The sequence below is a fragment of the Vanessa tameamea genome, chromosome 14, assembly GCF_037043105.1.
Source record: "Vanessa tameamea isolate UH-Manoa-2023 chromosome 14, ilVanTame1 primary haplotype, whole genome shotgun sequence".
Classification (NCBI taxonomy): domain Eukaryota; kingdom Metazoa; phylum Arthropoda; class Insecta; order Lepidoptera; family Nymphalidae; genus Vanessa; species Vanessa tameamea.
This window is the reverse complement of record NC_087322.1, coordinates 7021503-7037618: the sequence shown is the minus strand read 5'-3', so window position 1 is coordinate 7037618 and position 16116 is coordinate 7021503. Positions and strand designations below refer to the sequence as shown.

The window sequence follows — 16116 nt, the reverse complement described above, 5'->3', positions numbered from 1 at the left end:
CAGTTTTATTGAAAACGTGATTGGTTTAATGGACTTTGTTAGCATCTTTTATAGCTATTTGATATCAGAATCTTAGAAATGATACTCTCCGGTTGGATTTATCATTGTAAGTGAAATTACTTTTTGATTACTTTTGTACGATCTATTCAAATCCATTAAAAACAGGTATCGACTGTTCGAATTGTTAGTTTAAAGTTCGGTTGTATAAACTGCGATTGGGTAATAATTTAGCATGTTTTATGGTTCATGTCCTAGCCTCTATTATGTGCAATGTTAAATTGGAATTCGTTGGTCCGTTACGTATTCATTGAATTTAGTATTCAACATGACCTCTTTTATTTAAACTTAATCTAGCAACTCTCGTATTCGTAGGAAACCAATACAAATTTTAACATATTTTCTGAATTGTATTGACCAGGATTTGTTTCAATAATAAATTCTGGATTATACATTGATTCGTAATATAAAATAATCTCAAAGTTAACATATTATAAATATAAAAATAAAGTATCAGTCCGTAAACCCGCTGCTAAGTAAAGGCCTCCTATTCCAAAGTATAATAGAAAGTTTGGAGTGTATTTCACAACGCTGCACCACTGCGGGTTAGTGGATACACATTTAGCAGAATCATATCGAATATCACAACAATATTTCCTCAAGATAACGATATCTAAGCCAAACACCATATACGTATATTATAAATTTATATTCACAAATGCACATGAAAACTTAGCGGTTTTTCCTCAAACACGTTTTAGACACAATTTTCTGTTAAGATTCACGTGTTTTATCGACTAGTATATCTAATTTCATACAATATATTGTTAAAATATCGAGAATCAACAATAAAGAATCAAGCAACGAAGCTGTAAACATAATGTATTCTTGTCTCTTTTCCTCATAGACCGCTTTCTTTCATTTACCCACGATATAATACCTTACAAAGGACATCTTATATTTGACATTGACAAAATTTTATCTTCTTAGATAAGGGACATAAGCATTATATCCCATTCTGTATCACCCATATTTCCTTCATTGTAATTGCAATTTTTCCGCTTGACAGGGGTCGCCACTAGCAATCAGCATACCTTTCCGCGAACAGAGAACGTAAATAATCTATTCGGGAAAGAGTCGCCTTTTCCTGGCGTTGGAAAAATGTATCTGCGACATAAAAGAAGGGGGGAGTGGTTCGTTACGTTTTGTCGCCCTCTAGGGAACAACTCGGTGGCGTCTCTACAACATGAATGTTTTACATTGCCGTCAGAGTTCTGATTTGTAACCACTATTCGACAGAGTTTATGACTGTTATGGTTCTACATTCCACAATAGAGTTGCATTTATTGTATCAACGTTATTAAATATTAAATTGTGCATTTATAATAGTTACAAAAAAGATTTAGCGATTTGTACTCGCTGTACGTCAGCAAGAGAAAATTAGATATACATTTTGTCACGTCTTAATAGTGCTAATCATTTGAGTGCAATTTTATATAAATTTTAAATATACTAAGATTTATTTTGCTATTTAAAATGAGCAATAAGAAGACACTATTAAAATATATTATACTTACTGGCTAAAGAAAAATAAATGTTAGTTAATTACAATATGATGTCGATATATAATTATATAGATAGGAAATTTTAAGCTGGTTGCTATATGTTAAGCAATATTACACAGGGATTTAGCTGTTACGGGATATTAGGATAGTAAGCGGACGAGTTAGCTTGCGGGCTTTAGCCGTCACGAGCACGTTATTGCATTTTAATATCCAATTAGTATAAGATATTAGTTTGTATTATTTTATACAGAATTTATTCTGAGAGAATTTAATTTTAATTTTGAATGTGTCACTTTTAGTGTATCTATTACTGAACCCTAACTAACAACTGAACAACTAAAGTCAATGTAAAATGTTAATGCTTATTGTTTAATAGATTACCTTTTGTGCTTTCAACAACGCCGTCGATTCTCCAGAGAAGTAGTGCGCCGTAGACTGTCAGGAGCATTTTGTAATCGTGGTACAAATAAATTTCACGGATCCACCTCATCTCTTCCCAATCTCTTGGCAGTGATGCCCTTGACACTCGGAGGCACCATTAGATTGTCCCTATTTATAGCAAAGTCCTTGATTCTACTTTGTTTCTTTCTTGTTTCTAGAAAGAATTTAGTTTCAGAAAAATTGCTTGAATTACATACATTTTTATTCGTTTTTTTTTTTAAGTTAAGTTTCACGAATAAGTCATTCAAAGTATTTAGGTACGATATTCGATTTATGAAAACTAATTAACTCTTAAAGAAAAAGGGTTTTGTTAAGTTTATAGTAAGAATAGATGAAAAAAATAATTTGAAGAGATTGAATAACCGTTTTTAATTACATCGGTAAAGATCGCGCCTCGATTCACCACCGAAATCTGAAACAAAGATTATTTTTTAATTAGTTTGAAGTTTCATCAACAGTAAATTGTTCAATAACAATGTTTAAAGGATACTTTTTTTAAACTGCGTAAAAGTAAACGCATAAAAATTCCGTCACAATGCCGTCAATGTCTCAGTTACGGGATAAAAGGATTTTGTGTAAAGATTTTAAAGGGCCATTGTAGCTGTGAAAACATTTCTTTTTACTCTCCGAGACGTTACGGGTTGCTTGTTGACGTCATTTCAGAGGGATTCCATTACGGCAATGATGCTACTTATGTGAGTGGCTATTTTATTTTAAAGGCCACCTTGATTTAGGCTGAACCGTGCACCTTTCGTTGAAAGCCGTCGTGGTAATGTATCGTAATATTCTCTCTGTCAAGTTGATTCATTTTACTGCAGCCATCAAAAATGTTCAACGATATTAAGTTTCCCTTTGTTCTAATAGTCGCTGAAGACTATTTTAGAATTGTTTTATTTATTCTTCTCCTTTTGAGATAAAGTAACATTAACATTTTTTAAACAATCAAGTTGTAAATTTAATTAGTGCTTAAAATATCTATTCAGACACTGGAACAAAACTATTCATATTTTGAGATACATATAAAATTTTAAACAAATTGTGTACTGTTAAAGAAACAACAATATTTATTAATAAGTAAGAGGAAATTGAAAATATTTAATGATTGATTATTAAACATTGAACTAAAACCATACGATACATCAACCATCGACAACTTTGTTTTTAAAAATTATAAAATTATTGATATCATTAAGAAAGTCGTAGTTACGGAATCGAATAGAGGTAGATAATTTAAATTATAAATTACCTTAGTGAGGTTAGAATAACTAACATTATATCTAATTACTTTAAAAACTTCGCTTTAAATTTAAGCAGTTCAAACTTCAAGAACAAAAAGGCATAATTACGACTGATTTCTCTTATTATATTCATCATTTGAAACATTTATTAAAAGTAGTTTTCCAAAAGAGATTATTTCAACTGTATTCATTTATTGCATTATTATTTCAAATAAATTAAATTATTATATATAAATATATTATAAATTAATTTTTTGGCCACCAAATCATTCATTTTTAGCCAACTAAAACTTTAAAAATTGGCAAGATACTTCACTAATTCAATCATTGTCAAAAATTCAAAGACATACTTTAGACAACTTGACTTTAGGTTTTTGATGATACAGCAATTATTATCAATATAATACTCATGATTGAATAATCAAATAACCTCAACATCGATCAGTTAATACTATATTATATTTATTTATTACACGTTCAACATACCTATTTAACGTAAATGATCTGTATAATAATTTGCGTCTTTTATAATCCTATTTTATAATTGTATTCCTGCAGCATAATCTTAATGAATGTACTTAAATTACTTATCTAGAAAGAGTATAAAATGTTACATGGCATATTTTTTAATTACTTGCTTAAGGAAAAACTCCTTCATAAAATGAAGGTAGTACAATAAACGTCGTATAAGACAAATTTCGGTATATTGTACTATAACCCTATTCAATAGACTTTTTTTTTTCAACTAAACTTAATGTAATCTATACATTCCACTTTATCACATAAAAATGCCTAAACATTTGCAAAATATCGCCAGTTAGTTGCAAAATAACGCCTAACAGGTTTTATTTAGTACCGTAATCTCGTCCGTAAAATGTATTACGGTACCTGTGCTGTAATCTATAGCTCCTTTGTGTAAGAAAATACGAATGTTCTGTTTAAGAATGAATAAAAGATTTTATTTTGTCTCTTAAATATTTTAAAGTAAATATCAACTAAGTAAATGTTCATTCCACTTTGACAAAGGCCTATCAGGGTCTACGCTTCATTGCATATCGGCAAATCTTAAACTATCCGAAATTATATGCATATAAGACCACAATTATACCATTTAACTATCATACATATAATATAGGATTATGTTTTTAAAATGGATCACAAATTTTTAATAACCTACGAAAACTCACAGATTTATTCTTAAATTTGGCTAACAACTCAATTAAAAGTTTAATAGCTGTTACACAAATCATATATCGCGTTGATACATTATCGGTTATGAGAGCAGTGTACATTTATAAATAATATCAGGAAAATGGAGACATTCGGTGGAATGTTTTACATAATAAATATAGATATGTAATATTAGAAGGAAAGGGAAAGCAATAACCTGACTCTGCTTTGAGAGTGCAACGCTGACAATTATAAACTACTACTGATAATAATTTAAATAACATTAAAAAAAATATTAACAAAAAATAGCCTCAAAAAATTGAAATGGGACCAAATATATAATTATATATGCATATGACTGAGTTCTGAGGAAAGAAACATAAAAATAAAACTTAATTGATAACCTCCTCTCTCTTCTTTTTCTAGTTTAAAAATTAAATTGATGTTGACCCTGCCACCTCGTAAAAATTGCAATGCAACGACCGTAACAAATCAGTAAGTCTTGGAGTAGTATACAAATATCTAAAAACAAAATTTAAAGCTGTAACTTTAAAATTTTTATATTTAAATTTCAAGAACAATAAATTAGAAATATACTTCAAAAAATTGTACACTATTTTATTTAAAAAAAATTAATTGTACGCATTCGCAACTTTGACCATTGTGCGAACGAAATTTCAAAGCCAATTATCGTTATCAAAGTATAAATATTCCACGCTTTTTGTAGTCTGCGCGTATAAAAAGAAATGAAAAACCAAATGTTTCCCAAGGGAGCCATTCCCTTGTTTTATTCTTAGATAATTAACTCTTTGATGTCTGAGGACATCTGTTTACACTGTAGCTAAATTTATACGACGTTTAAAACGAACACAGTTTCCTAATTAGATTGATACCTATAAAATGATTTATGTGGAGTTAAATTTTAAGATCAGGTTACAGAAATAATTAAGTAGTGTTCTCTGAAAGATTGCTAATGTTAGTTTGTTAAATAACATGGCACTACAGGTTGAGAAAAATGTCGTTTCAATATTTGTTTTTTGTGTTTTATAGCTACATAATTTTATTACAAAATGAATTGAATATCTTGGTCTAAATTTTATATAATATATTTTATTTGAAATATTCAAATAATGTATTGTGTACTATACACTACACGGTACAAAGATATAAATATATAAAGCGATCAGTTCCAAAACATTTTAATATTAATCTTTTACAAATATAAATAAAAATTAAATTAAACTTAAATGACCCCGATGACGATTCTAAATAATCTGTATAAATTACCTTTATAAAGTTTCATTCAGATCTTTCTTATGAGTTTTAACACGATACCTGTGTTGAAACATGTTGAGAAGGTGCTGATGATCTTCAAACAACTACAAATTGGTGGTAGGGATTTGCGCAACCACGTTTAGGTAGGTACCACCCATTCATCAAATATTCTACTACCAAAAAGTAATATTTAATATTGTTGTGTTCCGGCTTAACTTGAGTGAGTGTAACAGGCACAATGGGTATAACATCATAGTTCTCCAGATTGGTGGCGAAATGGCGATGAAGAAAAAAGCGCCAATGTCTAACGGTGGTGGTGACCACTTACCATCAGGTGGTCCATTTGCCCGTCCACCTATTTAACTTAGAAAAGTAAAAAAAGCTGAACAGATTTTCTTTAATCATACCCAAGAAAAGTTTCTGTCAAAACACTTTTCATACAAAGAAACAAATTTGTTGGGAGTTAAAATATCTAATTTTAAATACAATAATTATTTTAAAAACTTCTCCTAAAACATCTTACTAACACGCTATCCTTTAAAGCTTATGTAAATGGAGTTAGTTTATAAAACTAGCGTGTGTACGAAAAACAGAAAATGTTTGCGACAAATGAATGCATTCGTAAACCTAAAAGACGACCTAACATGTTTAGCGTGCAGGGACTGTATCTAATTTACAATTCCCTTTGTCTTTTGTACTCATATTAGTTTGTATGTATTACATTTGTACGTATAAACTCATTTTGTCCCGTCTAATATTTCCCCGCTTGTGAATAAATAATCATAGAGGGGTTACACTTTCGCGCGTGACGCTCGGACAAAGCCTCTATTGTGCTAACCTCGAAAGAGACAACAGCACTATATTTCAATAGTGTGATAGAGACGGTGCGAGACGTGGTATGAATAATATTACCAGTATTTCCTGGTTACCAGTATAACGTACTTTTGAATTGAGTTAATAAATTTGACTTAACTAGTAAAATTTTGGAATACATTTCGTGTTTTTAATACCTTTTTGTTATTTCGAAATAGGGTATAAAACAGAGATGGAATTGTGCATTGTCTGCGTTTTATTTCGTTTGTCATTTATCATTTGTTGTTGTAAAAAGTTTACTCTTACATAGATAAGAGATAACTTATTTTGCATAAACAGTTTCGTCACTTAAATATTATTTAAAGCTGTCGTAAAAATGTCACGCTTGTGAAGGGAAATGATAAGAATAATATATATATACTCCTAATATTTTAATTACAATGTTTTTCGCTATTAAATCCGAAACTTTCTAAGACTGAGAAATTCAATTTATGTACTTTGCAGCGAATACTTGGACAAAAGTTACGTGTAGAACTAACAAGAAGTTTAATAAGATTAATAGCTACATTGTAACATTGTACAAACTAAGGTGTTGAAGTTAATATTTAAAGAAATAACCAACTTTTAAAAAATCAAAATTTGCTTTACTGTACGCTTCAAATACCTAGATGATCCAGTGGTTAGAAATACGCGAATCTTAAGGAAATACTGCGGATTCAAACTTGGGAAAGCACTACTGAGTTACTTTGTGTTAAAGATTATGAATCTTGTGCTCCACGGTGATGGGAAAAATAGTAAGAAAATTTGGTTGAGATACATACAATTCTGACAAATGTATGTCCATCATAGATGATGGTACAGATGGTACAGGTCACATCTACAATCTCCTCACTTGAAGTTCTTAAAGATAATATTCATCATTATTTCATAGATTTTTAATTATTGTAAATAAAAAACCTGAATCGAATTAAAATTTCCAAAGCGAAGTAATCACAATACTTTCCAATATGAATGCCCGCATGATATATATGTTTAGTCGTGTAAAAACAGACTCGCCTTTGTTTAAAATCGTCTCTTAAAAATGTTTGTCAGGGATTCTGTACCGTCATGGCAAAAGAAGAATCGTTCATCAAAGCTTTCATGTTACATATGCATTTTTTATCAAAAAAGGAACTATTAATAACTTGAAACATGAACTCATAATCAAACTTGAAGTCTAATTTATGATACAAAGAAAAAAATATCAGGAAGACAGGTAAGAAAATGGGTCTTTGGTCAGTTTTGTTCCTATACACAAATAGTAATTATTTATCAATTAGTCGTTGCTATCTAAGGTGTTATGTCTCTTGCGCCTTAATCACCCTAGTTAGTATGAGTGAGCCCACTTTCACTGCAAATTGGAACATAGTAAAGAATATATATATTTGGCAGTAGATTAATTGATTAGTGGGTGGTAGACACCCAGGCACGCCTGCAAAACTGCTGCTCTTTTACCAGTGAATTGCTTTTAAACAAATATTTCGGTAAAATGAAATTAATTGAAATTTTCTTTATTTTAAGTGTAAAACTTGTCTTTATTGGAAATACTACTTAGAATTATATCTTAAGAATTATTTGAACGTGATTGTCGTACAGTTATTCATCACATCCAAAATAAATTGAACTACGAGTATGACTTCTTTAATTGCCTGGCTAACACCAATTTCATCTCATAACCGTCTATCATTATCATTATTTCTCTTATATATTGCGTCTTATCGGTATTGTAGTTTTCAAAATGATAAATCAAACTAAAATAAATCAAAGTATGACATATTTGCCAAATTAAATCCGAAGAGTTTTATAATTAAATTTCTAAAAAAAATTTATATATGCAATTAATATTCCTCACATTTATATATTTATTTCTGTAAAAACTAAAATAAATTGAGCTACGGCCTCTTTAGCAGACCGAATACGAATATTTCTATCTACTAACACTTAAGTGCAGCGACTGGAATCTTTATGGCTTGCTTTGGCCGCACAAAAACCAAACATAAACCATTGCATTTGCTTTGATGTTACGACTAATGATGCGAAAATAGACACGGAAGTCGATTGTGTGGAGAATAATCGTGAATAAAAAGTTAAATATTTGATATAACAGAAGCAATGGTTAACCCTTACACTAATCCAATTGTAAAAATATATTATAAATAATATTGGAAAGGCACAATTGATTTTCTTTACTCATTTGTTTGTTTGTTACGCTTTTACGACTTTGGTGCTCAACTGATCAGCATACACGTTGTCATGAGTAGAAAAAGGACATAACTTACTTCGACCTCCCCCTCACACACAGCTGAAAACTATGATACAATAAAAACCCAGACAAAGCCGTAATATAGTTTCAACTTTAGCCCAAACATTAGTACTATAATTTGTTCAAATAATTAAGTAACTATTCATATATACGTTGTACTTCGTACAGAGTAATGTATGGGCTTGTATACGATTTGAGATTTAAGACATTTATTTCTCAAAAAGAATACAATTCAATGAATATGAGAAATAGAGCTTAATCGTTAAACTGAAAAGACGGATTACGGAGTAGGTAGATCGTAAATAATTAAGTTAATTGTATAGCAAGACGACCGTATCGTTACCTTGTGTCGTGCAGTACTAGTGCACGTCTCAAATATTTTGGCCGCCTTTATTGTAATATTATGGAAGGCGATTTTATATGGAATACAACACGCAGTCTTGGAAGTTGCTGCACTACCTGATGCACTGTTGATTTTTTAATAGAAGAGTTACCAACTATTTTCGGGAAATATCATCATACAAAGATTACAATATACATAAAATTAATAATCTTAACGATTTCCGACACTGTAAGAATGTAAGTGTGTACTGCCTTTAAGTCGGGTAAGTGAAAGGATTCGCTGCGGTATAAATGACAATTAACATTAATTATGCAAAAAGTCACTAAGACTACGTCACTAAGGCCACAAAATGATTATTGTAATTAGACAGATATTATAAAGAGAAAATCTTTTTAGAATTCTCTAGTATGAACAATAATGTTACCAATGATTATTATGAAATATTAAACATAATTACTGTATCATGAGAAATCATTCTTACATTTTAGGTATATGAAATGAAGATTAATATATATATATATGTATTTATACATAGCTCCAGAACAATTTCCGTATCAATCTCAAGAGAGGAATGTCAATAATGAATAGCGGATTCGTAAAATTTTGTACGAATTACCAAATTTCCCTGAGGACGTATATCAGTGGAAAACCGTAATAAAATTCCATAACATTAATTAGCCGAGTATAAATTGTTATCTTTTAAATACTTTTACTTGATAAGTACCTATCAGCATGATATTAGTGTTCCGGATTGATGGGTATGGGTACAAGGGTATTCTTATTCCCCAAGATTGGCGACACGATTGGCGAGTTAATATTTCATACAGAGTCAACTTCAAGGGCAGTGTTGATAACTTACCATCACATGGCTCATTGACTGGGTTGCTTTAATATATAAAATAATTAAATGTACTATTTATACAAAACATAATACCTATGTTATACATATAAATATTTTGACTCTAGTCTCTAACTACACTGAACTCTACTAATTTCCCGTGTTTTACGTACAAGATTAATACTATATATTATAGTATCAAAAGTATCTGAAAAAAATGAGTAGTTTCTTTTTTTAAATAGCAAATCAGATGATTTTTTAATTATATAATACTTATTTTATTGTATCTTATGATATATTGTTTTTAATTGTCCTCACACAGTACTGTATATACATATATGTATGACATACGTTTTCTGCCTACCTGTTTGTAATAAATAATACAAAAAACTTCAAATTTAAGTGGGTCCAAACGGTAAAAGTATTCAATCCCCCATATAACACACAAACGGAAAAATCCAAGTTGAAAAAAAAAAAATTAATTGGTGTATTTTTTGTATTGGTGGCAGCACACGATTTATTCTTATGATATGTGGCTTAACCTTGAAATAATAAGCAACGATTGATGACAAGCAACATTAATCATTCCGTACAAAATAAATTCGGCCTGGCGGTACGGGCCTATCAATTATCTTACTCATTATTTAAGCCTGAATACAGAAGTACAATGTCTTGCTGATAAATAATTTATGAGTGGTTACAATCACTTGGGTGACATAGATCTAATTGTCTATGATTTAATTAAATAATTAATTTTATAAAATAGCAATAAATTAAAGAATTATTTTTTAACCTGTAACTCGTCAAACATTACATAGAATTGTTGATTAAAAGACCCAATCAACAGAGCGATGTCGTTGTTAATGAAATGTTCAGTCTGTTTGTAAATTTATAATTACAGGAAAGCAAATTTTGAAGTCAATTCCGGGGAAAATGAGATCACTAATTAGTACGGCTGGCCATTTTGCTGTTGTGACAATACTCCAATTGATAATCAAAATAAAGGCCGGCCGAACCAAATTTACCCTTCAGTTTTAATAGTTGATGCTGTTTAAAGCAGCTTTCGTAATTTGATTCATTACCGTCTATTCTCCATAGCACTGATTAATATCAAAGTGAATTTATAGTTGAATGATAAATAAGCTAGATTGACCATGACGATAGAACAATTGAATTGTAATCAAAGATAAATTAAATTATTTACGACCTAATATAACTTTTGATTTGTCAACGGTGGTTGAGAGTTAAACTATGTTTTAACTTAACTCTGGTTAAACTTCTTATCAGTAAAGAAAAATAAATATTAACTGGTCATGACATATAAATATTAAGTATTAGACGTGCGTTTTTATAGAGAAAATTCTAAATTATTTAAGCTTTAATCGCCTTTAACTAGTTAACGTTTAATTATTCAACGCTGCGTGTCTTTACATTCGCTTATTAGGCAAATATATATATATATATATATATATTATTTTTAATGTATTTTGTTACAAATTGTAATTAGTCTAAAGGCTTCCCAAGGGCTGTGATTACACGGGCCTTTGAAAATCCCGAAATATGGTTGGTTCTATGGACCTTTAAGACCAAGAGTCCGTGCCAGCACGAGCGATACGCTTCCCACGTCGCGTTGACGTGAACATTAAACGGAATTTTAACGGAACGTCTTGATGGAAAGTGAACGTAAATTTTTACAATGACCTTTAGAGAAAAATATAGGATTTTTTATTACAGATCAAAAGAAAAATAAATACATATGTATCTTTTACAACGTTGTAATTGATTATGTTTAAGGCATTATAACGTTTGTTATTAAAGTAAGTTGAAATTGATAAAAAAACAAAATCGTATAAAGACATTGTTTGCTCGTACTAAACTTGTTACTGAAAGTTTCTGAAGTTATTTTCGACTTTTACCTTGTTCGAATCTGATAAAAAATTGTTCTCAAAGAAACTTAATTTCAGAAAAGAATACCCTTTAATTCTCTTCGGGTTCTTTAATACAATAAACGTAAAACATGGACGATTCTACAAACTAGATATTTTTCTAAATGAAATTGTATTAGAGAACTTAACACTACAAAGGAACATTATATCAGCTTGTTATTGCATATATCATACAAAAGTTATCCAATCCAATGATAATTATATTCAATGAAAATATGAATATAATAAAATTAAATTCAGACTTAAAATAATTACATGTACGATTTTAATAAAACGTAAACCAAACCACGAGGCATGAAAAGATACTATTTGGAGATCGTGTTCCTGTAGAAATTGATCGTTGATATTCTATTTTAAATGTTTGCAAATAATCTTTAAAAAAGTATTACTATTTTTATATCATTCTTATTGTTCGTAGAAGTACAAATAACATTCCAAGAACAAGCATAAGGATATATGTATATAAATTACAAAATCGAACAGAAATAGAACATATTTTACGGGATTCGCGTAACTTACAGTTTGACATTTAACGTTTTCTCGATATTCAATATAACGTTGAAGTCTTTGTTTTTAGTGACAATTTTGAATATATCAAAGCTAACCTCAACTAGGCAACAATACTTGCCAGATTAACCTCCAAGACGACACTAAGTTTAATACAAATTTCCCGTGATAAATATATTTACCGACAAATTGTATCCGCGACGCGGACTGTAGCAATTAAGTGACATTTTTATTAATAAATTTCTTATAAGAGGCACCGTTTTTGTATTTTTTTAATATAGGCAGCAAAAATAAAAAAATATTCTTAAGATATTATTTTTTGACCTCTTTAATGAAAATAATATTCTTAAAGAATCTTAAAGAATTCCTGGAACAAAAACTCTACACTCATTATAATCGTTTTAATATCACAACACTGCCTAGTGCCGCTTTTCACTTGTCGCTTTTCACTTGTCATGCTATGGTTATAAAGAATGAATTCGAATCTAGTCTACGTCAAGATTCGAATTCATTATGATTGGTCATAATACTGAATATATGATAAAGAAATGGGAATTGATATTTACCCTTAATAATTAGAAAATTAAAAAAAAAAAATTACGCGTCAAAATTTTACTCACGTCTTATATCGAATGTCAAAAATATTTCATACAGTGTCTTCAATAACTCCGAGTACGAGTACGATTTTAGTAAAATAAAAAAATATTCGTCCAGTTTCGAACACGCGATATAATATCCAATGTACATACATATTATCCTCTAGGCCATCACGCTATAAATAAATGTACATTATCACGGTGGTCTAATTGAAAAACTTCTGACAAGGGTTAACTCGACACTCGTGTAGTATTCCGACGTAAATTATTGTATGTTATTACATTCAGTGGCAGAACTGACGTATTTATTACCGGTTACATACCTCGATCATACAATCTCGTCCAATATTTTATAAGGAAGGGTTTTGCTTGAACGCAACTAAGGTAATTTCAAGGTGTTCTTATAACTAGTTATGTTTTTCATTGTATAGTATATTGTTCCTACGGAACTTTATATTGTTCCTACGGAACTTTTAACTTTAAATTATTTCTATTACACGATGACTTGTTATTAGTAGTAGTCATTAATTCAGCGGCCATATTTATAGACTTGCTATACGTGCACAGGTTTTATTCAACATTAGTTGTCACACGCGGTTTATTTCAGCGGTTTATCGAGACGTTAGGTATAAAAAGTAGCATATATCCTTATTCCTTGAGATTCAAGCTTGCTTCGTACCAATTTTCATCAAATTCGGTTCAGTGGTTTGTCCGTGAAAGCTTAACAGACAGACAGACCGAGAGTAGTTACTTTCGAATTTATAATATTAGTATAGATTAGAATGACATAGTTTGAACAAAAATCTTTGAATTTGGGAACACTTATTAATGAACTGTGGAAGAGTCACGTAGACGATTTGAATGTGAAAGATCTCTAGATTTTTTTCGTACTAAAGTTGTGTTCAGGATTATATATAAATTTATATTTACTTGATTCCGTAAGTATTTCATTCACAAGAATATGCAGCCTTTGTAAAATTTAGAAATTAATCGCGATAAGGGATTAAATTTTCAACAATGTAGCCGATAGCTACTACAGATGTTTCGAACAAGGTGGCGTAAAATATAAAAAAGGTATAATCGCAGAAAATAACATGAACATAGACAAAATAATTTATAAAGTAACTCAATTTAAGTTTCTATAAAATGTTTTCAAAGATTTATTTTATCGATACACTATTTTATATTACACGTAAAAAAAAATAAAGAAACATAAAAAGCACTAAATTCTTCGAACAGATCCACCGTGACATCTACCAGTATTTTTACTATAATTTTCTTCTCAGTTGTCTCGCAGACATCTTGACATACATCTTAATCTGTCTCGAGAGACTTATTACATTTAAATTGAGCTCGCTACTTCACTGTCATTGATTTTGAATAGCGTTTTATAAAAGAAATAAAAGTATTTAAAATCAACCCCTTTTTTAATATATCAATATCCAATGAATGAAGCCGATCAAATTGCATCCACGGCAATCTGAAATACTATATAATTGTTCCAATATGTTGTAGATTACCTGCATTCACACAATATTTCCTCACATGAAACAACAATTTTAGGAAATTTCCGAGGCGTGGAAATAAAATAATGCCAATTTCTTAACTCAGTATTGAAATTCAATACCCCTTTTTTAGCTCAATCCAGGTTCTGCAACCAGGACTTGCAGTTTTATAATTATTGTCTGTTCCCGAGTAATTTTCATTAATAGAATATCCCAGTGAGTCATTACTTATCTATTATAAGATATTACGATGGAGGGACTTAACATACGATTTTTTTTCAGTAATGTTAGTTTATAAATTTTTTAAGTAATGAAAAAGAAAAAATAATATATTCGTTTGTAAATTATACAGGACATACCTATTATTTGGAGAAACGAAACAACCACGTTAAGACATCAAACGACCTTTTGTTTCAACCATCAAGTGAAACGCAAGTTTGAAAGCTTTATAATGGATTTATTTTCAGAAACAATTGAAGAATTAATAAATATTAAAGAAATAATAAATTTAGCCAAATACTATTTAATTATTTATTTTAATGGTAATACTAAATTAATTATCATAGTAAAAACTAATTATAATAAAGTTATAAAACTGTAACTCGTCGTTTACTTTACTAGAGCCACTGGTTTCATTTAAATGAAGCTCAGGTTAGTAATACCTATGTCCGAGTTTAGTCTATAACATATTATCTCAGAAAATACAAAGTTGTAAGGTCACTAACCTTAAAACTTAGTAATATATTATGATAAAATAATAATAATAATAACTCCTGGAAGACTGCTTTGGTGCATCCGATCCCTAAAAAGGGCAACCGCTCAGACCCGTCCAATTATAGGTCTATAGCCATCACCTCCTTGTTCTCCAAGGTAATGGAGTCCATTATAAACTGCCAGCTCCTGCGGTACCTAGAGGAGTACCAGCTGATTAGCGACTGCCAGTACGGTTTCCGTCGGGGTCGTTCAGCCGGTGATCTTCTAGTTTACCTTACTCATAGATAGGCGGAAGCAGTTGAGAGCAAGGGGGAGGCATTAGCAGCCAGTCTGGACATAGCGAAGGCCTTCGACCGCCTGTGGCATAAAGCGCTTCTTTCGAAGCTTCCTTCCTATGGGCTTCCCGGGAAATTATGCAATTGGATTACCAGTTTTTTGGCAGATCGGAGCATCAAAGTCGTTGTCGACGGTGCATGCTCCGACTTAAAATTGATCAATGCTGGTGTTCCACAAGGCTGCGTTCTATCACCCACTCTGTTTCTTCTGCATATCAATGAGTTGTTGCAAATCAGTAATATTCACTGCTATGCAGACGACAGCACCGTAGACACCTCATACACCGGCCGTGCTAATATTTCTCGGGAAAACGTCGAAGAAAACCGGAACAAACTTGTGTCTGAAATCGAGTCTTCGTTAAACAAAGTCTCGAACTGGGGTCGGCTAAACCTAGTCCATTTCAACCCCAAAAAGATGCAAGTTTGCGCGTTAACTGCTAAACAAACACAATTTTTCGTATATCCACGATTCGAGAACATTCCGTTAGCCGCCACAACTAGTATCGGAATACTTGGCGTCGATATTTCGAG

General features: G+C 30.7%; 1 protein-coding gene across 2 annotated transcripts in view; it reads right to left on the bottom strand.

The window, feature by feature from the left end:
* LOC113398771 (lachesin-like) overlaps nt 1-16116 on the bottom strand; it is a 68622-nt gene that overhangs the window by 40754 nt on the left and 11752 nt on the right. Inside the window, exons 2-3 of one of the 2 annotated variants that reach the window (XM_026637658.2) lie at nt 2380-2415; nt 1944-2111 (exon numbers count right to left, since the gene is read on the bottom strand). In XM_026637658.2, coding sequence (XP_026493443.1) covers nt 1944-2052 — 109 coding nt within the window. In that variant the 5' untranslated portion in view covers nt 2053-2111; nt 2380-2415. Of the gene's footprint in view, nt 1-1943; nt 2242-2379; nt 2416-16116 lie in introns of those variants that run through there. The other variant, XM_064216851.1, reaches the window with a different exon arrangement.